Source organism: Exophiala viscosa, assembly GCF_022695815.1.
Source record: "Exophiala viscosa unplaced genomic scaffold EDD37scaffold_9, whole genome shotgun sequence".
Classification (NCBI taxonomy): Eukaryota; Fungi; Ascomycota; class Eurotiomycetes; order Chaetothyriales; family Herpotrichiellaceae; genus Exophiala; species Exophiala viscosa.
The window spans coordinates 661726-682589 of record NW_026944361.1 but is presented as its reverse complement, the minus strand read 5'-3'; the positions used below and the strand labels follow the sequence as shown (position 1 = coordinate 682589).

At 51.4% G+C, this 20864-nt stretch overlaps 11 protein-coding genes and 1 non-coding gene across 12 annotated transcripts; 5 read left to right on the top strand and 7 right to left on the bottom strand.

Annotated features, from left to right (window-relative positions):
* Positions 1-229: 229 nt before the first annotated feature.
* EDD37DRAFT_683920 (3-dehydroquinate synthase) lies at positions 230-2178 on the bottom strand (the record flags this gene model as incomplete). The annotated part of the gene is made up of 4 exons (XM_062819852.1): positions 1598-2178; positions 1503-1549; positions 960-1400; positions 230-911 (listed from the first exon to the last, which is right to left on the bottom strand). The coding sequence occupies exons 1-4, from the start codon at positions 1925-1927 to the stop codon at positions 230-232; spliced, it is 1500 nt and encodes a 499-aa protein (XP_062667872.1). The 5' UTR covers positions 1928-2178.
* A 749-nt stretch (positions 2179-2927) lies between these two features.
* On the top strand, positions 2928-4322 carry EDD37DRAFT_636802 (catechol O-methyltransferase). Its single transcript, XM_062817004.1, has 2 exons — positions 2928-3427; positions 3481-4322. The coding sequence occupies exons 1-2, from the start codon at positions 3377-3379 to the stop codon at positions 4267-4269; spliced, it is 840 nt and encodes a 279-aa protein (XP_062667871.1). The 5' UTR covers positions 2928-3376; the 3' UTR covers positions 4270-4322.
* A 210-nt stretch (positions 4323-4532) lies between these two features.
* EDD37DRAFT_t18 lies at positions 4533-4618 on the bottom strand. Its single transcript has one exon. It is a non-coding gene; the product is annotated as a tRNA-Ile (tRNA).
* Positions 4619-5040: 422 nt separating this feature from the next.
* EDD37DRAFT_502122 (catechol O-methyltransferase) lies at positions 5041-6796 on the top strand. Its single transcript, XM_062813499.1, has one exon. The coding sequence runs from the start codon at positions 5191-5193 to the stop codon at positions 6661-6663; it is 1473 nt and encodes a 490-aa protein (XP_062667870.1). The 5' UTR covers positions 5041-5190; the 3' UTR covers positions 6664-6796.
* Positions 6797-7233: 437 nt separating this feature from the next.
* EDD37DRAFT_502100 (Alpha/Beta hydrolase protein) lies at positions 7234-8751 on the top strand. Its single transcript, XM_062813497.1, has one exon. It carries the CDS (start codon positions 7422-7424, stop codon positions 8520-8522), a length of 1101 nt encoding a protein of 366 aa, XP_062667869.1. The 5' UTR covers positions 7234-7421; the 3' UTR covers positions 8523-8751.
* A 326-nt stretch (positions 8752-9077) lies between these two features.
* Positions 9078-9870, bottom strand: EDD37DRAFT_611478 (emp24/gp25L/p24 family/GOLD-domain-containing protein; the record flags this gene model as incomplete). The annotated part of the gene is made up of 4 exons (XM_062815289.1): positions 9078-9088; positions 9145-9427; positions 9482-9670; positions 9718-9870. 4 exons carry the CDS (start codon positions 9868-9870, stop codon positions 9078-9080), a joined length of 636 nt encoding a protein of 211 aa, XP_062667868.1.
* Positions 9871-10693: 823 nt separating this feature from the next.
* On the top strand, positions 10694-12999 carry EDD37DRAFT_652334 (uncharacterized protein; the record flags this gene model as incomplete). Its single annotated transcript, XM_062818443.1, has 3 exons — positions 10694-11662; positions 11709-12828; positions 12902-12999. The coding sequence occupies 3 exons, from the start codon at positions 10694-10696 to the stop codon at positions 12997-12999; spliced, it is 2187 nt and encodes a 728-aa protein (XP_062667867.1).
* A 505-nt stretch (positions 13000-13504) lies between these two features.
* Positions 13505-14710, bottom strand: EDD37DRAFT_502104 (uncharacterized protein). Its single transcript, XM_062813498.1, has one exon. It carries the CDS (start codon positions 14304-14306, stop codon positions 13518-13520), a length of 789 nt encoding a protein of 262 aa, XP_062667866.1. The 5' UTR covers positions 14307-14710; the 3' UTR covers positions 13505-13517.
* Positions 14710-16026, bottom strand: EDD37DRAFT_502224 (signal peptidase subunit-domain-containing protein). The gene has a single exon (XM_062813500.1). The coding sequence runs from the start codon at positions 15888-15890 to the stop codon at positions 15114-15116; it is 777 nt and encodes a 258-aa protein (XP_062667865.1). The 5' UTR covers positions 15891-16026; the 3' UTR covers positions 14710-15113.
* Positions 16027-16048: 22 nt separating this feature from the next.
* Positions 16049-17358, bottom strand: EDD37DRAFT_636796 (acyl-CoA N-acyltransferase). Its single transcript, XM_062817003.1, has one exon. It carries the CDS (start codon positions 17032-17034, stop codon positions 16396-16398), a length of 639 nt encoding a protein of 212 aa, XP_062667864.1. The 5' UTR covers positions 17035-17358; the 3' UTR covers positions 16049-16395.
* A 331-nt stretch (positions 17359-17689) lies between these two features.
* Positions 17690-18940, bottom strand: EDD37DRAFT_611473 (uncharacterized protein; the record flags this gene model as incomplete). Its single annotated transcript, XM_062815288.1, has 1 exon — positions 17690-18940. One exon carries the CDS (start codon positions 18938-18940, stop codon positions 17690-17692), a length of 1251 nt encoding a protein of 416 aa, XP_062667863.1.
* Positions 18941-19912: 972 nt separating this feature from the next.
* EDD37DRAFT_652329 (succinate dehydrogenase cytochrome B subunit) lies at positions 19913-20852 on the top strand (the record flags this gene model as incomplete). The annotated part of the gene is made up of 3 exons (XM_062818442.1): positions 19913-19964; positions 20017-20110; positions 20414-20852. The coding sequence occupies 3 exons, from the start codon at positions 19913-19915 to the stop codon at positions 20850-20852; spliced, it is 585 nt and encodes a 194-aa protein (XP_062667862.1).
* Positions 20853-20864: the final 12 nt, after the last annotated feature.

Genomic DNA, 20864 nt, shown 5'->3' with positions numbered 1-20864 from the left:
CGACATTAATGCGCGATACCAGTCCACTCAATGCGAGGAAAAGAAAACATCACAGCGATGGAAATTCTTAAAGTATTTGTCTTGAACATGGTCGAAGTCATATCTCAATATCAACACTGTTTCTCAAAAACCCCCAATCAGGTATGCTTTTTATTTTCGTATCACAGGTTATCCCAGTCTCATGATGAAACATGCTATGAAGCTGTGAGACTATTCAGAAAATGCCGCTTCAATGTACTCCGTTGACGTGGCCGTTGACTCCGTTGGTATGACCATTGGCTCCATTGGCCAAACCCTTCGCCAATCCATTCGAAGGCTCAGTAGGCTTCTCCTCGCCGGAACGAAGTTGAGTAGCCTTCGCCACACCGTTCGTGTTCTTGCCATCCACATTGGAATGTCCATTGGTGGCAGCACCATTGGCCTGGGTATCATCGTTGAGAACATTAAGCTTCTTGAGGCCGTTCGAAATACTGCCGTTCGTCTCCTCAACAGGCTTGTTGTTCACCGTGTAGCCGGTGTCGCTGGCATCAACGAACGCCTCGAGACCTTCTCCGTTTCGAGGATAGTTCTTCATCAGCTCCTTGTGCTTCCTCAATGCAGCGTACATCTCATCCATCGAGACATCGTTCAAGAAGACACACTGTCCAATTGGGCTGGGTACAGCAGCGCGGAGCAGACCATCTCTGGTCTTCAAGATGGCCTTGGTAGCCTTATCGAGAATCTCTTCGTCGAATTGGTGGTGATCCATGGACAATCCTGCTCGCGAAAAGAGGTTCAATATCCGCTTATGCTCCTCATCACTGAGGATACCGCGCATGTTCGCCAGGGTGGCGGAGTATGCCATGTCAATAGAAATAGCATGACCGTGGCGGAGTGGTACTTCTGGCACCAGCTCGTGGAGCGGTGACCAACTGAGACGCGTTAGTGGGATTTCAAGAACGCGGAGATGAAAGACATACGTGTGGCCGTAAGCGATGACTCGGTCAAGTCCAATCTCGTGCAAGTTGGGGGTTTCGAGCTTCAACATCTCGTGAATTCCAGCACGGTTGATAGTATCCGCAGCCTCCTTGACTTCCTTGGGCGCACCCTGTGTTCGACCAAAGCCAGTCTTGATCAACTGCTCGCAGTATTTGTCAAGCAGGTCAAAGGTGGGAAGATGAGCACAAGTGGAGATCTTGATTAGCTCAGCAAAACCGTTGCGGATTTGTGCTTCCGGTAGAGTTCGGAGGAACCCGAAATCGAGGAAGGTATGCATCGGGGCATGGTAAGCACCCAATCTGTTTTTGTAGTTGCCATAGTTGACAGCAACCTTGATAGACACGGATGCATCAATGAGGCCGATAACTGTGGTCGGAATACGGATGAAGTTGGTGTTTCTTCGGTATGCCGCACACGCAAAACTGGATATAAGAGGTTAGTAAAGCGTTCATGCCGGTAAACAACCAAGGAGATATATGGGTCAGAGTGCCTTGAAGTCATCTTTGGCAGGTGGTAGCTTTTACCCAGCAACGTCCGTGACCAGTCCACCGCCAATGACGAGAACTGGTTCCTGCAACATGTTAGCTGTGCGGCGGCTAGTTGTTGGGCGGCTTCTTACCTTTCGGTAGATACCGAACTTGTTCATGGAGTCGACAATGCTCAAGAAAGTGTCGATTGACTTGGCCTTTTCGCCAATCATTGTCTTGTGGATGTCGAGGTCGATGTTGTAGTGTTCGAAGTACTTTGCCGTCTGCTCGCCATAGACGTCGAAGATGTTGGAGTCCATGACAGCCAGGCAACGGCCCCACTTCTTGTAGCAGTCGGCCAAGTCGCTCTTGCTGGTGTCAAAGACATCGTCAATGAAGGTGAAGTCGTACTCGATCTTCTCATAACCCTCGACGTGGAATCCCGCTTTGGTCTCGGCGACGGTTGCTTTGAGGTCAGACATGTTGAATGAGAAAGTCTGGCAGAGATGGATTTGCAAACAAACAGTCACTAGGGAAGGCTGGGTTGGGAAAAAGCCACAAGCTAGGAGGATAGTCCGGGGGTATTATATCCCATACCCTCCCAACCACGAGGATCAACGACTCGTCAAGACGTGATCAGCAGTGGACCTTTGACTTACTTGCTGTATGCCATAGAAGACGTCTTCCATGTCGCCGGATGCTTTACTCGGTGGAAGAGTAAGGACGGGTGCAGTCGTCTTCCGTTGCACAGATCTGTGTGGAAAGGTTCCACTAGGGAGCTCCTGCAGCCAGGCAAAGCAGGGATCGTGTAGCGGGTAGCCCGTTACAAGCATGCAAGGCTCACGAAAGAGATTTAGCATGCAGATTAAGATTCAAACCAGGTACAGTCATGATGTAGTAGAAGATCCTACTCGAGTTGAGTTAAGGAAAGGGTCTGGGACAACGTGCTCCGGAGAATATAGCCAGCCTCTGAAGAAGGAGAGATTGCCGTGCCAGCTGCAGGTCCTCATTTCTACCGTTGGATGGGCGTACAGCAGCTGTCAGGGAATATGCCGGTTCAGTGAGCCTGTGATAGTGGTCAGGGCAACCGAGGATGAGAAATGGTGTGATGGGCATGTCAGATCCTAGCGCAAGATCGGATAGCAGATTGAGTTGGTGGGTGTCAAGATGCGGCGCGTTACGGCGTCTGCAGAGGCCCACCCAGGGACAAACACATGCAGTCAAAGACGTCTTCCATCTGGTTCATGGCAACGCCTGTCTCCGTATATAGCGAGTCATGACGAAGAAGTGGGAATATGACTTTCAAGGATCTCAAGAAAGCAAGAAAAACTGAGCGAGAACGAAGCTGTGCAGGATCTGGAGTAGCCAAAGATCGCTAGACCTCATTTGGAGTTAGTCTAGCTCTCTGATTGGGTCGTCAGACATCATCGAATCATCAGCGTCTAAATCAACCTCGTCTGTAGACTCTCTACTCCTCTTGGTGGTACTTAGTGTTCCCCTACCAAGCTATCACAGTACACAAGTACTTCATCGCGTTACGTTTACATATGCACGTCAACGAAAACTGTGAAAATCCCGTTCCCCCGTTCTGGTCTCGACTGGCGAGTCCCTTTCCCCACATGGGCGCACACCAATACCTGATCCCTCGCTTGGTACCCGTCCCTGAGCAAGGGGAAGTTCCAATCCAAGTGGCCGGAGGTACTTCCGGAGATCTGATCGATCCCGCTTCGAGTGGTCCTAGATTCAGATCTCAAGCCGCTTAAGACGCTAGTTATGCAGACTCTTGTCATTACTCTTGAGCTGTCAGCCACAGGCATGTAGGATTTCTCATCCGTTCGGCAGATTTGTTGTATGGGAGACTGGCAAACTTCTTCATTCTCAAGAGACCGAAGCAATCATCTCAGAAGATAACTTGAGTACCGACCACAACAATGGCCGAGTTTGACTCTTCAAAGCAGTATCAGGAGCAGGAAGAGACATTTGTACCCGCTGACCCTTTCAGCCTACATATACCATTCACTAACCAGGCATTTAGTTTGATGATGGGCGCGAGATTGAGCTTCTGCATTTCGTTTACAGCAAATCAGATGTGGAAAGCATAAGAGGCTCGCCAACAAAAGTGCTGGCCGCCATCGATGAATATGCCCGAACCAAGAAATATCTCATGAATGTGGGAGAAGACAAAGGACGTATTGTTGCCGACCTTATAGCAGAAGTCAAACCCCAGGTAATGGTTGAGCTGGGTGGCTATATTGGCTACTCGTGCATTCTTTTCGGTGATGCAGTCCGCAAGGCTGGGGGTCAACGGTACTTCAGCCTTGAGAGAAATCCGGAGTTTGCCGCCGTCATCGCATCTTTGGTCGATCTCGCCGGCTTGAGCGACATTGTCAAGGTGGTTGTTGGCTCGAGCGATGTCTCGATCAAAAGGCTGCATTCAAGCGGCAGTTTGAAGCACATTGACCTGATGTTCTTGGATCATTACAAACCTGCCTATACGACCGACTTGAAGCTCTGTGAAGAGCTGGGGATGATCACGGCAGGCACAGTCATGGCAGCCGACAATGTCATCACGCCGGGAAATCCGCCATACCTTGAATATGTGCGGAGCACGGTGCAACAAAAGAAAAATGCCAACAAGGCCAACGGAACTGTCAACGGCGTGGACAATCGATTTGCCGACAAGACGGCCAAACAATACGCCAAGCGAGAAGGCGAGGCCAAGTTGGACGAGACCAGGACTGGTAATCCTCTGTTGGTCTACGAGAGCAATTTGGTCAACAGCTTTGAACCTACAGGAGTGCCGGTAAGATCCTTCTTACAATAATTGGTGATAGTATTACTCACTCATACTCAAGGATGGCATCGAGATCACAAGGTGCACAGGGGTTGAAGCAAACTGAGCTCTGCTGAAGCTTTCTTGCCCTCGCTTGTCCTACGTCCACCATCTTATTCTAGGTCGAAGTACTTCAGCCTTGCTGCATGTATGTGGGTCCGGGTACAAAAAATCTTCTTAGTTCCACACTATCCGTTCGAGAATCAGCAGCACCAGTTTATTCCGCCAGCAGCAAGAGCAAAAAGAAATTCTCATGGTCAGAGAGGGGCTTGAACCCTCGGCCTTTGACTGTTCCACAAAGTATTAGGTCAACGATCTAAACCAACTGATCTACCCGACCATTTGTCAGATTCTGTGTGCGGATTTGTGGCCAAAAACAGCAGACTTCACATTGTACCCACTCATTATTTGTGCAGGCACTTGTGAATCAGAATCATTGGCGTTGGTTGGCCCTATGCGCAATGAAAGAAAAGAAGTGACTCGGGGTAATGACTGTGATGAGGATATTCACTGTTGGGGCAGGCATGCATTTAAAGCTGGTATGCTTCCCCGTCTAGCTCATAGAGAGCCTACGGTGGACCACGCTATGTAGTACGCAAAACTCATGTTTGCGTCAAATCCTCTAGCAATTGATATTCCTTGCTTCGTCAACCAGGGCAACTGTTCTCTCTATCCGAAGACTGGTTACTCCATGCAAGCTCCCGGCCTGGCTGAAAAGATCCGCAAGGATTGTCGTAAAGCTGTCCCCACCCCGTGTTTAGTGACGTTTACACTTTCATCCATTATGGCATTACATTACCGCCCGAAATCCCCAGTTTGGTACAGCCATGTAAACACCCGTACGTTTCCCTTCTCTACTGGATTGCATTCTCCTCTTAGTAGGTCACCGACGCTATTCTGTATATCGCCACCATGCTCGACGGCACTTCGTCTGTCCTTGCCCACAGGCTGCAAAATGCCGCACTTCTCATTCTGAGCCTCATATTCCTTCCATTTGATACTTTCATTCTCTTTGCTGGTCTTTTCGTACGCTCAGTGTTCTCTGGGGTGGCAAAATTCAAACGAGACCAGGCATGGCAGAAGTCTGGTTTCCACCCACGAAGAATACTTGTCACAGGTGTTGGTATGACCAAAGGTCTGGTTCTGGCAAGGCAGTTCCACGAGGCTGGTCACTATGTGATCGGAGCAGACTTTGAGCCGAATGGGTCGCTTGTCTGTGGAAGGGTGTCAAGATCGATCAAGCAGTTTCACCCCTTGAGAAAGCCAGACCTCAAGAGCGGCTCGGCGCCGTATGTTCATAGTCTGTTGGAAATCATCTCGAGGGAGAAGATTGAACTCTGGGTCAGTTGCTCAGGTGTGGCTTCGGCGGTGGAAGATGGGATGGCAAAGGAGATCATTGAGGGAAGGACGGACTGTAAGGCCATTCAGTTCGACATTGAAACGACTCAAACGCTGCATGAAAAGCATACTTTCATCTCACACACTCAAGAAATCGGTCTTACCATTCCCGAGACTCAGGAAATCAGCAGTCGAGCTGAGGCGGAAAAGTTCTTGCAAGACGCTCCTTTGGGACGCAAGTATATCATGAAGACGATCGGTGTCGACGACGCCGTTCGTGCCGACATGACGTTACTCCCCAAGGCCACGCCCATGGAAACCTCCAAGCATATTGCGAAGCTGCGGATCTCGAAAGAGATGCCATGGATTATACAACAATTCATCAAGGGCAAGGAATATTGCACACACTCACTGGTCGTCAAGGGCCAAGTCAAAGCTTTCGTGGCATGTCCATCTGCTGAGCTGCTCATGCATTACGAAGCACTTCCCGCAGATTCTGCCCTTAGCAAAGCCATGCTCGAATTCACCAAGAAATATGCAAACGTTGGAGGTCCAGGGTTTACCGGTCATCTCTCCTTTGATTTCATGGTGTCGGATGAAGATGTTGAACAGTCCAAGAACATCACTCTCTACCCAATCGAGTGCAATCCGAGGGCACATACGGCCGTAGCACTGTTCAACGGGACAACTGCCATGGTCGATGGGTATCTTTCGGTTCTTGGAGAGAAGTCGAAAGGGTTTAGTCCGGTCATCCCGTCACGGAACGACAAATACTATTGGGTCGGGCATGATCTGGTCACGAAAGTGATCATTCCCACGCTTTCCGTTCTGACACTCCAGATGTCTGTAGGCGAGCTCATTGGCAACTATCGCACTTTTGTCAACCACCTCCTCACCTGGAAGGACGGCACGTTTGACATCTGGGATCCGCTTCCTTGGTGGTGGCTATACCACGTCTACTGGCCAATGCAGTTTCTATCGTGCTTCCGGAAAGGCAAGAAATGGAGTAGGTTCAACGTTAGTACGACGAAAATGTTTGAATGTTGAGGCAAGGCTGGAAAAACTCGGAGATCGTGAACTCTCACATACACTTTTGCGGGGTCGCTACGCGCAAAATCCCACCGGCCACCTCGCGGCTCAGCCTCACTATATATATGTTCGAACAATTCTCTTGTAAAGCAATCCGGGATCTCCCCGGCGTGGGGTGAAGTCACGCTCAATATCCAGGAGCCAGGCTTCACGACCATGCCAAAGGCTTTCTCGGCACACAGTCATCGCGTTGTCCCGACACGATTGGTTAGTCCCAGATCGGAATGTTCGCTTCGAATTTCCTTCACCGCTCCAACCGGTCGATCATTCGCCGATCCCTCTGCAACATCTGTGTCAGACACCCCAGACAAGCATTCAATATACACTTCTCGGGCATGATTCGCTTGGTCGTGGACTTCACGATCGTTGTTGCCATTTCAGGCCTCCACGATAATGGTCGAGATATGTGGTCAGCCTGAAGAATGCTAACCAATCGGCTCTGATTTCCATCTCACTTACAATCAGCGAGGCTATCGTATGCTTATGCTTACTACGTACGAAGTCCGCCCCTTGCATGCGTTAGACATCTGAGGCGTAAGGCTGGATACATCATCGGACATTCTTGTCGGGACCACACGGCGTCCGCACCCTCAGGAGGGCCTTGATTCGAAATGACCACGGCACGCGTTCGGATTTTCTTTTATCAGGCGAGCCTCAATGCTCAACCCTCGGAATAAGGCTACCGCTCTGCGACTGTTGCCATACCCGGAATCACTATGCCCTCCGCACCACCCTCAACAACCGCCGAGATTCTAGAAACGGGCACTATCGACCCAGCCTTTGCCGCGGCCCTCGAGTCCGAGCCCATCCCAGCAGGCACAAGCTACAGCCTCGCCGACCTCAAACAACAGAGCGCATCAGCCCTGGCATCTCTCCAACAACGCCTCTCAGCCTCACGACCTCCGGACATAACTGAAACTCAACATTTCATCAGCCTCCGCGACAACTACCCATCCCGCATAATCATATGCCATTCAACATCCGCCCTCGAAAGCACCACTCCGGCCCCTCTAATTGTCCTCTTCCACGGCGGCGGGCATTGCGTCGGGCATCCGGAGAACGAACTCCCACTCGCCCGCGAACTGGCGTCGCCACATTCAGCGATCGTGATCTGCGCATCATACCGGCTCGCGCCAGAATTCCCATTCCCCTTCTCCATCTGCGACGCTTGGGAAACGCTGGAATTCGCGGCCAGTGAGTCACGCAAGTCGAACTCCGCCATCCTCCCGCGCTGCACGGACGCGCGAACGGGCTTCATCGTCGGCGGAACCTCGTCCGGAGCTAATCTCGCTGCATCACTGGCTCATCTTGCGAGAGATCATAACTTGTTTCCACCACTGACTGGACAATTCCTGTGCGCGGGGTCGTATATCTCGAGTATGAACGTCCCTGCGAAATATAAGGATCAGTATCTCAGTTTCGAGCAGAATCGGAATGCGCCGATGTTGGATGAGGCGACGTTCAAAATGTTCAGGGAAGCGTTCAAGCCGGACTTGTCGAGTAAACTGTATGCGAGCTTTGATCAGCATCATCCTCTTGATGAAGGCATGAGATCTGTGCGGCATGGGCATCTGGGGGTTGCGCCGGCTTATTTCCAGGTTTGTGGGATGGATATGTTCAGGGATGATGGTTTGATCTATGAGAGGGTGTTACGCGAGGAGTGTGGTGTGTCTACACGGTTGGACTTGTACGCTGGGTGGGGGCATGGTTGGTGGTCTTTATCTCCGGAGCTGGAGATGAGTAGGAAAAGGATGAGCGATGCTGTTGATGGGGTCGGATGGCTGTTAGACGAGGGCAAGAAGAAAGATGGCTGTTAGCTGGTGATATGTGATTCATGTCTTGCCGTCGCGAGTTGTCGGCGGAGAACAAGATGGCGGAAGAGATACCCACGGTTGATGAATAAATGAGGAAATATTACAGTATTCGCTCCGAGCAGAGGCGTGATGCATGATTGAGCAGTTCTTTCCATATGAACGTACTGCATAGTGTGACTCTTTCACAGAATGCATGCTTCGTCGGGACGGGCGAGACAAGAGCGTTGCCACGTTGCCACTGCCCTCTAAAGCGATAGAGCGCCATCTGGACCGTTGAGCGAGCAGTACGAGCACACGACCTATGGACCGACCCGCCCCTGTTCAACATTGAAGTGTGAATGCGGGTAGATGGCAGCGAGCCTGTGGCGATATAAACAGGCGAAAGACGAAATCCAGAGGAGCATGCATGACACCCAGTTCAAGACCACCTCAAAGGCATTGCTGCTGCCGGTCACTGAGTCTCATCGTGCTAGTAAATGATCCTGACGCAGGTGTTGTGGTGATACAGATTGACATTTGTTCCTCATTATCATTCGAGAACCACGACATACGTGTAATTTATACATATCCTGCGGCCAACGTGTTAGTACGTAGAATTCTGGACGATGATCCAAATACGACTCACCTTTTCGAGCACCCTGGAAGAAGAATCTAACGACCAAAACCTGCAGACCAGCCATACCCACCATCATGCATACTTCGATCATGCTGAAATTGAAGACTCTCCGCTCCGTACTCCTGACCGTGCTGAAGTTGCGGTTCTCTCTTGTCCGGAAGTATTTCTGCATCCTGCTGACTGTGCTTAACTGCCCACTGATCTTGTAGATCATATCTTCCAGTGCAGAGGTTTGTTCGGGTGACGATCCGGCCTTTTGAGGGAGGAGAGCAGACTTGTTCTCATCTTCGACCTGTATCGCACTTGTCAATTGTGCTCGCCTCTTCACATGCCTGCCACCACTTACGGCGACCTCAAAGTCCACCAATTTGTCCGCGAACGTCGACATTTCGTTGTTGAAGCAAAATCGATATTCGCCAGGGGTCTGCGCGGTGAAGACGAAATCGCCCTGTCTTTCTTTCTCTCCTTCCATTATTTTCTTATCGTTGGGGCCGTACACCGAATAATCGACATCGAACGAGCCGCCGGATTGGACCTAACGATGTCAGCGAAGTTAGTGAAATGCAAGCTGGCCGACCGTACAGCAAAATAAAAGGCGACTTTGGCATTCTGTCGCTCGACAGCAGCAAAGAAGCAGGCTTTCTCATTGGCGCCGAGTCGGTATGTCAAGGCTGTCCCGTAGACACTGGAGATGGCCAGAGCCAGCAGGCCGAAGAGGATTGAAAGCGACCGCATAGCTGAGCAGGGTGAACGGAACGAAAGACTTGAAGATGTCCCACAGGAGCACTGAGCACACGAGGATGCAGCACCAAAGAGCCACGATTGCGCGCCGCAGCCGGCCAACTTTCCCCAAATCTTGGCGCGGTCTTGAGGCCGGAATTACCCCTAAACAGAAGAAATGTCACACTGTTCACCGTACAGTACAGGCAAGACCTCACACAGTGTCTACACGTGGTGTGTACTGGATGGACGCACAAGGTCTGGTTCGAAACTGCCCTTCTACTATTCGGTCCGATGATGTCTCGTGTGATCAAGAATTAATTTCGAGAAGCAACCACCATGCGCCCGAGATGCGCTACAAGGTCCAGAAATCGAAGACTTGCATATCAGCCAGTCGCTGTACTGTATCCTACCTGCCACGAGATCGGGCTGAATGGAGCGAATACATGGTAGGCAAGCGCTACGGTGGTTCGATACACGTGTTGAGGGGCGCCTTTCCATGCAGTACAGCCAATAGCTACCCCTGCATCTAACGAGGCGGAGAAGCTCTCACTGCCTCGCTGAAGCGGTGGCAGTGTTTCTCAGGATCGACTGATTACAATCACACATAGATCGTGAGAGTTGTTGACTTTCTGTCTCTTCTGTTCATATTGTGCTCAAAGAGATTTCGACCTTGACGCCGTCCTATTGACCTGTGACAGATCCAACAACTACCTCCTTAGAGAGTCTAGCAAGTTCGCACCAGGCTGGGGAACAGGCAGATCCCCAAAGATCTTCCCGCTTTGTTGTATCGCCCCAATTCCGACTTGGGAGTTCGACCCAGTCTGTTGTTATAATCATGTCTGGCGTGGAAGCAATTCTTGGTATTGTCACCGGGGCCGCGGGCTTGCTCTCGCTAGCCATCGAGCTTGGTGAGAGCGCTGAAAAGCTGAGAAGACTGTACCATGGGGTCAAGGGCGCGCCCAAGACCATTGAAGTGCTGATGGTTGACCTGGAGACAATGTCCATGGCGTTATGCGAGGTCGAAAGGACCCGACAACGGGACACTTCCACTAGTGCTATACTCGAGCGTTGTATCTTCAGATGCCAACAAAGCACGGGCACCATCAAGCATGTCGTCGAAAAGATGGAATCCTGCATCGCTAAGCACAACCGACTACGTGGAAAGTTATACACTGCTTTCAGGGAGAGGGACGTCAAGGAGCTGCTTGATGACCTTGAGAGAGCCAAGACTTCATTACATTTGGCGTACACCATGTATCATACTGAACAGCAAATTCAGCGAGATCATGAATACGGCAGCATGCTTACCGCTCAGGGCCACAGATCGGACGATATACTGCAACAACTGATGCTTCTGTCGCAATCGTTCACGCCACGAGAGCAGCGTCCGTTGGCCATCGCTGACGATGAGGCTGCAGCAACATGCCCCATGCCAATCATTGCCCGTGAGATGAATATTACAGTAGCGGGCAATGACAACGCACGGCAAGATCAAACCGGACATTGTCAACCTCCGCCCCGGCGTGTCAAGAGCGAACACACTAGAAACCAGCGGCGGATTCGATTTCATCTTCCGGTGTGGCTTTGCAGTAGGATATGGGATCTCACTATCAGTAGCAGCCACTGTCGCTGGAGCATGCATCTGAGCACGTACAACGTTGTTTCAAAACATGCGGCCATCTTCCGCTATTGTCGTTTGGGCAACATTGGAGAAGTACAGAGGCTCATTCAAAGTGGGGAAGCTTCTCTACTAGACATCGCAATATCGGATTATGAGGGCCAAGATCTCTATACATTGATCGAGGTATGTCTTTCCAGACGCTTCATATGGAGCAGGACTGACGATATAGCTTTCCACACGTTGTGGTCAGCATGCAGTTTGCCAATATCTCCTGCAACAGACGTCCTGGCCAGATCAGGCGAAGGTTCTGAGCCGTGCTCTTTCCCGTTCTCGAGAAGAACCCGAGGAGCACATGTATCGCCTCTTCTTCGACACTCCAGGCTTTGACGCTGATTTCGAAGATGATGATCATGAACACTGGCTTTCTCGGTGCATAGACGTACCACGTTTGAATTTCGTCCTAAGATCCCAATTTCCCCACTTCTTCGCCCTCTCTGCAGATGAGAAGTTTGAGCTCGTTATCCAGAAACGCATGAGATACGTCGAGACGCCCACTGAATTTGTCAACCTCATCGGCTTGTCACGGTCAGACCAGAGACTTGTTACTTTAAGGAGTATCAATGGCACAACGGTCTTACATTATGTTGCGAAGCGGCTCCGCGACATTGCCAGGGGAAGGGTGTTGGCATGGCCAGAGCCTTATGAGCGGCCCTGCAGGATTAGCAAGAGGGAGCCATTGCAGGATTGGCTCTCTTTTGGCGCAAGTCTCCTGAAGGATGGCGCAGATCCGTGCAGTATCGCATACCCAGAGTGCAGAGATCGAGGGAATGCTCCTGCAAGTCCGCTTTTGGAGACGTTGGGCCTTTGGAACTTCAAGTGGCAGTTCAAGCCATCCGATAAAGCTCGTATCATTGAGCTCATTGAACTCATCCGGATTTGGGCCGAAATGTTGCAGCAAGCTGGGATCGACTTGTATCAATATGGTGCTTCAGAGAGCGAGATATGGCAGTCACTCAAGCCCTTCTACCTACCTTCAAATCCTGGACCGAAGGCGGAAGGTTTCGCCGAAACGATGATAGTCGAACAACTTGTATACGGATCAACACCGGCAGACTGGGGCGTACTACTTTGCCCGTTTTGGACCATTCATGTTTACAAGCTGCGCCGGTTGCCAGGCGACTTCGTGGGAGAGAGGCTGCTGCCTGAAGTGATCCCATGGAGCCCAATGAGAGAGGAAGATGGCGAAGGATATTGGGATATTGTCAAGTCCACAACCATGACTTCCACTTCTACTGATCTCCGGAATTTGGCCTATCCCTCAATTCCGAATTTCGTGCAGCTGCTACATGGTACGCAGGATGACCACGGTGTCATTGTTGGGTTGCAATATCGAGCCTCTCGTGCACAGCACTGTCCGGCAAGTGCTCGACGAAGGTCGCGTAGCCAGCCGCCCCTTCTGCAGCGAAGGGAAGCTGCGTACTGCGGACGCAGCTTCCGACATTTCAGACGGCCTTGGTTAGATAGCATCCATTTCTGCCTGTTCGACTCGCAGTGGACATTTGGCTGCGCAGGAAGAGGTCCGTACCATGACGAATACGGATACTCCGTATTCGAGGATAGGAACTGTGGGAATGGTACCCTTGGACGGTGCTCTGCAGTTCAAGAGACTGATGCCTGGACGTCTTTCAGTTTCCTAAACGACATCAGACAGTGTCAGCAATACGACTCAGGGTCTCCGGATGCACATATATTGGGCCACACAGGAACAACCAGCTGCCCCAGAAACTGTAGCAAGGTTGACTTGGATCAGCTTAACGTACCTGAGTCCCTCAGACGCTACCATCCATGGCTATCATACTGGTACGATGAAGATGGTGAGATGTGGGACTGGGACAACGCACACGGCATCATATTGTTGGCAAGGTTGACGACGCCGCGGTCTCCAAATTGTGCGGTATGCTTCAATTCTATTCCGACATCTGAGCAGCCTCCAATCTGTTCACCACCATAACATATATCTACCCTCGACCGCCATTCCTCAGCACAACAAATACCCACCATCAGCATAAATCTCGACCCCCGTCATGAAAGCATTCTTCATCGCCGACAAATAACACTCCGCCAAATCCTCCGGCGTCCCAATCGTTCCCGTCAACGTCTTCGCCCTATAACTCGCCATAATCTCCTCCAAGCGATCGGCCGCGAAGCGATCAAACAATTCCGTCTTCGTCGCGCCAGGACACACACAGTTCACTCGTATGGGCTTCATATCTTGCGCCAGCGCCCTCATCATACCTTTCCTCGCCGATCCCACGGGCGCCATGATCGCCCATCCCTGAGTGGGCTTGAGGTCGCTGACTCCACTGGTCACTGTCAACGAGGACTCGGGACTGACGTTGAGATACCGCATCGCTATCTTCGCGACGATCAAGCCGCCTGTCAAGCGGACTTGTAGGACGTCCTGGACCTTCTCAGGCGTTATTTCAGATAGCGGGATCTGGCGGAACGTCCCACCCGCGGTGTCGACTACGTGGTCGAGCTTGGAAGTGCCACTGTCACTGGCGAAGTCGAAGAGAGATGTCACCTGGTCTTCGACGTCGGAGGCCGCGAGATCGAGTGTCTTCCCGCTGATTCGGTCCTTGGCTTCGGGGTAGGAAGTTTGGATACGGTGAACCGCCTGGTCGACTTTTGATTGCTGCGAACTAGCGAGGACGACGATGGCGCCGTATTCGATTGATGCTTCGGCAGTGGCGAAGCCAATGCCTGATGTGCCGCCTATGATGACTATGCGTTTGCCTTGGAGTTTGTTGATGTACTTTGGTGCCATGGCTATAGCAGTGTGGATGTGTCGCTCTAGCGTGGGATATCCTTACAACGTTACGGTTGACATGAATATTCGGATGTGCTTTACGACTCTCTCTCCGATTCTAAGTTCCGATACCAGTGTTTATACAGGTTGGTCTTGAGGAAAGTGGTCTACGAGAAACCCCTCCGCATGACTTCGGCCGACGATGGCCCGTGCGGATCTTCGGGACGTATAAATGAAGCTTTGAATTATGATTGGTCCGCAGTTGGGAGATACATACTGTGTAGTATTTCCCGGGGAGCCCAATGGTAAGGACTCCGCCTTACATGAGGCGCCCAGTGTCGCCCTAGATGATCAGATGAATGCGAAACGAGGCTGAATCGGGCACATGTTGTCCTCCCGTCACTTTCTAGATCGTTGTCAAGATAATCGCACAGCGAAAGTGGAGGAATGATTCCTTGTTCTTGCTTGATCAGCCCTCAAAAAGGCCATGAGCCAAGAAAGACCTAAGTGGAGCAGATCCAGGTATCTCTGAAACTCTCCTCCTGTCATCAGACCTTTCACCGCCAGCGGGCTGGTCTTCAGAGAATTTCGCCTCAATATCCCCCCGATTCCATGCCCAGCACAACGACGCCGGGCGAACTGACGATCCGAGCACCGCCGGAGACACGGACGGCCTATGAGTGCTCAATCATTGAGTATTGAAGCCCTTTGCTCGTTGCGCTTCACCATGTGAGATTGTGATGGACGACCAAGCTCCGGTACAAAGTGCGGACGTCGCTGTTGATGTTGACACCGTGTGGCGTTGAAATGATCAGTCGAGGCCACCTATATCTCGACCACAGGCGACGCTGACCCAACTTTTGGTGTTTGTGGCCCGTCCTTCTCCTTGACAGTCTCTGTCTTTCCTTTCAATGGAGGGAACGTGAAGACTTGGCTCCTTCCCACCTTGCCAGCGCCCCATTGTCCGACCCTGCCGCCCAGGGATCCTTTGTCCCATACTAGAGCGCCAACCCAAGGCTGTATATTCCAGCGTACTTCCAGCGTCGCATTTCCTCGCTCACTGAGCACGCCCGTGGGATCCGTGATCTGATACTTTGGTTTCTGGTTCTTCAGCGATATCAATCCCGGCTTGACAAGATCTGTAGTCTTCGACTTCGCGTCCGAACCCTTCCTGCTCTTCGTCCTGGACTTCTTCTCGGGGAAGTACTTCTGTTTGAGGTTCTGCCAGGAATATGGCGTGGATGTAGCGGGGATGATGGCGTCCCAGATCACAGCCTCGGAGTTTCGGACTTCTGAGGTCTTGTCGCTGGGGTAATTCGCCGTCACGTAGACGAAGAGCTGTTTCGTGTTCCAGGTGAATAGGCTGGATAGATCTGCTTCGAGATCGAACTTGATCTGCGCGTATTCTTCGCGTTTGGTGGCGTAGTAATGAGGCCGACCCTTGACGACTTGTACATTGCGGACGGATATCGAGGCGCTGGGGGATTCGGTAGGGGCAGGGATGGGGATCAGGGAGAGGAGAGCAATGAGCGAGGCGAGGGTGAATGCGCAGGTGGTGAAGAACCCAAAGGTTGTTTGGACTCGGTTGAGTGCGTTGTGCATGATTGCGACGATATTCGGGGTGGCAGATGGATAGACTGTGCCTTCTAGAGCAAGATGCAGTCTTCAGGTCATCTGTAGCGCATCATGAGTGTCGTGCGCCAACGCTACACAGGCGGCGCGCTGAAGTGAACACGGTTGGACAAGTATACACACCACGACTCATGATCACGCCAAGCACTTATCCCTATGACTCATGCTCTCCTGGTTTTCAAAGTTTCGATTCTCACAAACAATTCTCTTTCTTCTATCAAGGACTTCAGCTTGGCAGCTCACATTCGCAGCACAACTTCATTGCTCAGAAGTGGTTTCAGCCATCAGATTCTCATTTTGAGAGTCTATCCATGGTTGCACAACGGAGTCCCAGACGGACTAAACAGACCTGTCGTTAATCGCCCGTTTCGTTCTCGTCCATGAATCACACGGGTTTCATATCAAAGGTCACATTTCCCTCCCAACCCAAACCCCCCGTGCGCCAGTATTCAAACCAAGCCAAACGCAGCATTCCTCATAAGTCTTTGATCATGATCCAGTCAGTTTGGATACACCGGCCCATCTTGAACTCGTGTTCGCCAACCCTGGTGAACCCCATGGCTTCGTACACGCGTTGAGCTTTGAAATTACCCTCCCACACGCCTAACCACATGATCCGATACCCTTGACCTCGAGCTATGGCTTCGACTTCCTTGGTCAAGGTCTTTCCTATGCCGGAGCCATGGAAGTCCGGGTCAACATATAATCGCTGCAACTCAATGATACTCTCCAAGTCTTCGATACATGGTTCACTCGTGAATTCAGTCAATTGCGCAAAGCCGATGACTCGGTCGTCTGGGCCGGCACACGCGACGATTAATTGTGTCGAGGCACTGCGAACGTCGTTCTCGACTGCATCTGTACTGTACGCCTCGTCCAGGTAAGCTTTGAGATCACATGGTGGTATTGAGAAACCGAATGTCGTTGAGAAGACTCTTGAGCCTAGACTGGCGATAGCTGGAGCGTCATTGATTGTCGCCGGTCTTGTTGTGAACGTGTGCTTGATCGGTCTGTCTGATCTTGGTCGTACTTGAACAGCTGTCGGAGAGGAGATGTGCGCATTGAAGGAATATTCGGACCGAAGTACAGCGCCAGCTGGCTGAGCGACGAGCATATCGAAGTATTATTTTACTGCTGGCTCAGTGATGACTATGTGTAAATGTCACATCTCCTTTGCCGAAGTGTATGGCTAGGTATATATTGTATGAAAAGTCAAGCCATAATCCGAGGCAATCGACAGCGGAGGCTTATTGTGATGTCTTGTACGAGCACGCCCTGTAGATCGAAGGTTTTCGGGTTGAAGGCGATCTCCATGATGGTCATCCCACCGGATTTGGAACATGTAGTACGCACGCCCTATCACAAACATTGCTTCTTTTTCTATGATGGCCTTACGCCTTTTTTCGCCGTTGCATCTCCGCCCTTCTGCTGATAGCACTCTACCCATCGTTGACCGAGAAAATAGCGACGTGATATCCGCAGAGGCGAAATGTTCTCTATTTGCTGTCACCTTACAGCCTCTCAAGAGCTTCATAGTTGTACCGCTTATATCCGCACTGAACCGTGGAATACTCCGTAAAGTCTTCACAAATAGCGGCATTCCATTTTCATTCGGTGCTATCCGAAGTGCTGCGAGAGCGAAACCTTGCTTGGGCCTTTACTCTCGTGACATCCTTGACAGCACCCGTCTTATGTGATGCATAGCTAGCTCGACTTGAACTCGACAGACAAACTTTCCAACCATAACGCGATCCAAAATTGTATCGCGCCTAGCCAGCCTGCCGAAGCACTGGTCGACAGCGCTCAAAGTACTCGTGGTACGCCTCTTCAGCTCCTCTGATCTCCGCTTCTCTCTCCAGCCATAGTGTTGTGCATACAGTCCGATGCAAAAACAGATTTGCAGGCGAACCAACGATGTCGCCCTTAGTCAAACATATCTCAAAGATATTGCCCGTTAGAGCTCTCTGTGTCAATCCGTACTCCTTCTCTTCCTCCAGCGTGATATGCAGCCCATGGAACTCCGAGTCTCTCATCGCAACCTGGTATGCAACTTTCGCGGCTGCATGGATCAACATCTTCCTCTTGTTGATACATTCATCCGAACCTATTCCAGCATCATGCTTGTTCAGGTACGTTGACAAGCCCATCAGGCAAAAGTCGGCGGGTCGCATCACTTCCCGATGAAGCGTGATCTTGTTCAAATTAAGAAATCCAGGGTAGTCGCGCATCATCTTCCAAATGGGCTCGTACACGGTGTCTCCACTTTCCATACACAAGGTGGCCATCGATGCTCTCTTTTTGAATATCAAGTGTCGGATATACGTCATGGTCTTGCGTCGTAGTCCCTGTACACCATTTGGCAGGAACAGCTGAGAGGGATCTGATGCGACAAATGTATTTGTGCCGTAAAGAATCTGTGACGCTTCTCGATACACCTGCGAGTTCACGTGGAGAATGGATGGGTGGAGCTCTGGATTGAGGTATATTGGCTTGATTGAGGATCCTTTCGTTGGGAACCTGATGGTTTGTGACCTAGGAATCAGGAGATGCTGGTAGATGAGCCGGCGGATTAAAGGGTCTACTTTACAGAAGTCGAAGGTGGTCCGATTCGGAGGGCTCTCTGGTGGTGTAGGAGGAAGACGGGCTAGTGGTGATGCTGAAGGACTTGAAGAGGTCTGTATTTGCGGCTGAGGCTGCTTCTGCAAACGCTGTCGTACAGGGACGGTATGACGGCGAGGAGAGGTGATCCGGCGCACTCTTCTGGTCTTCTGTACTGATGCTGTCGTCCTTTTCCTGCCAGGCTCATAATCGGCATCGTCGTCAACGTCGTGTCTTTTCCGATTCTGGGTGATAGGCTGGTGTTGCTGTGGTTGGCCATGCAAGGGACACAAGGATCGAGTGAAGTCGGTGGTAATGAAACCACAGATACAGGAACCCGGCCTAGCGTACTTCAAGGTGATAAAACTAAGATGTTCAGCCATGACAGATAGAGAAGATGAAAATGGTGATGATGATGACATTGTTGATGGGGAAGCGAGTGTGGGAAGTGTGTTTTGATGGAGAGTGAATGGTCGCGGCGCAGGAGGGAGTTCGTGGGTGACTGTCCATCGTGAAGGCCAGTTTTTAGGGGAGGTCCTCGGGAACTGATTTTTTCCGATTTTTGACTGTGACGGCGTCCTTCAGCCACAACAAGATACCAAACTTCGGTACACCTCACATGCATCGAGCTCATCCTCTTCGCCTGATGGCGCATGGGACGTGATGCGCACCGTCGATGGTGGGCGTATAGGGCATCACTTGCTCAAAATCACGTTCGCCGTGAATCGAGGAACCTGGAGTCGAAGTCGAGGTCGGTTTTAGTTACGGATCACGTAGGAAACGCAGCCATGATGAGATTATAGGACTGCAAGGCGTAGTTGCAGACTCTATATTTTTCTTTCTCTCTGTCCTTTGCCATCATCCTGCTTGCAGCTTTTGTACAGGGGCGATCTACTCGAACATAGAAGAAGCCCGGCCGCGGTGAACAATAATGGTTTCCTGCATTCACAATCATATGCATGGGTGAAAAGCGTCTCCCATGCTTCATCAAAATAATAAGAAACTCGCTTTCTTGAAGATACTCATTTCCTTTGTGACATCCAGCTACGCCCAAGCCCCTTGGGATGCTGATCGTATTTTGATATCGCCTTACCGTCTTTGAGGTCTTCATTGGCCTCCGCACCTTGGTGCAAACAACTGAGGCAATGCGAACGTGTCGATGTGAGGCCATATTCCTGGCGTGATAATTGAGGAAGTCAAGTCGATACAGCTTCCCCGGAGCTATCTGAGGCCCCAGACACCTCTCCAGCTTGATCAACCAATCAGTGTTGACGCAATACAATCCGGTGCCAAGGCCGAGGGACGCTTCCGACGAGAAGCATCAACCTCGTCGACATCACGAAGCTTCATTCCGGACTTGCAGTCAAGATACTCATCCCACACGAGTCGTCACCATGTCGGCCAACATGATCTCGCGACGGATGCTGCAGGCGACTACGCGGCGACGTAAGAGCTTCGCCTTATCCAAACTTCCAACCAGGAACTGACAACATCGTAGTAGCCGCAGCCAATCCTTCCGTGTTCAGCAAGACTCCTCTGTCGAGACTGTCGGCTCCTGCAGCCATTGCGATGGGCCAGCATCTTCAACACAGGTGAGAAAGACCCTTTACTGCCGACTCAAACCCGTCTCGTCAACACCACAACTCCGCCGCATGCTATCTCCAACATCCGATACCTCCAGTGCTCTCCCAGTACCCGCGACATCACGATCAGCGAAGAAAGGGAATGAATGAAGAGCTGGAACCATGTCGCGCTTCATATCACATCCTTCCCGAGGCTGCCAGCGCAGTCTGCCTCGATCCATCCTGGACTCGACTCCATCCCCATCCAATTACTACACCTCCCCTAGTTACTCTCTGCAACTAATATCCCAAGCGCATACTAACATCACCCAGACAAGCAGCAACAACCAGCGTCTCCCAAACCGCCGGCGGTGAAATCCTCGCCGAACAACGCAGACACCGCCCCGTCTCCCCCCATCTCTCCATCTACCGCCCTCAGATAACATGGTACTTGTCATCTCTGAACCGTATCACCGGCGCCGCCCTCTCCGTCACCATCTACGCCTACGGTGCCGCATACCTCGTCGCCCCCCTGTTCGGCTGGCATCTCGAGAGCGCCGCCGTGGCCGCCAGTTTCGGTGCTCTTCCCATCTTCGCGAAGATTCTGGCCAAGACTCTCCTGGCCTTCCCGTTCACGTTTCACAGCTTGAACGGCATCCGACATTTGGTATGGGATACTGGTGCTGCCTTGACGAACAAGCAGGTCATTGTGACAGGGTGGACCACAGTTGGCCTTGCCACCGTGTCGGCTTTGGCTTTGGTATTCATGTAAACAGGTAGAGGG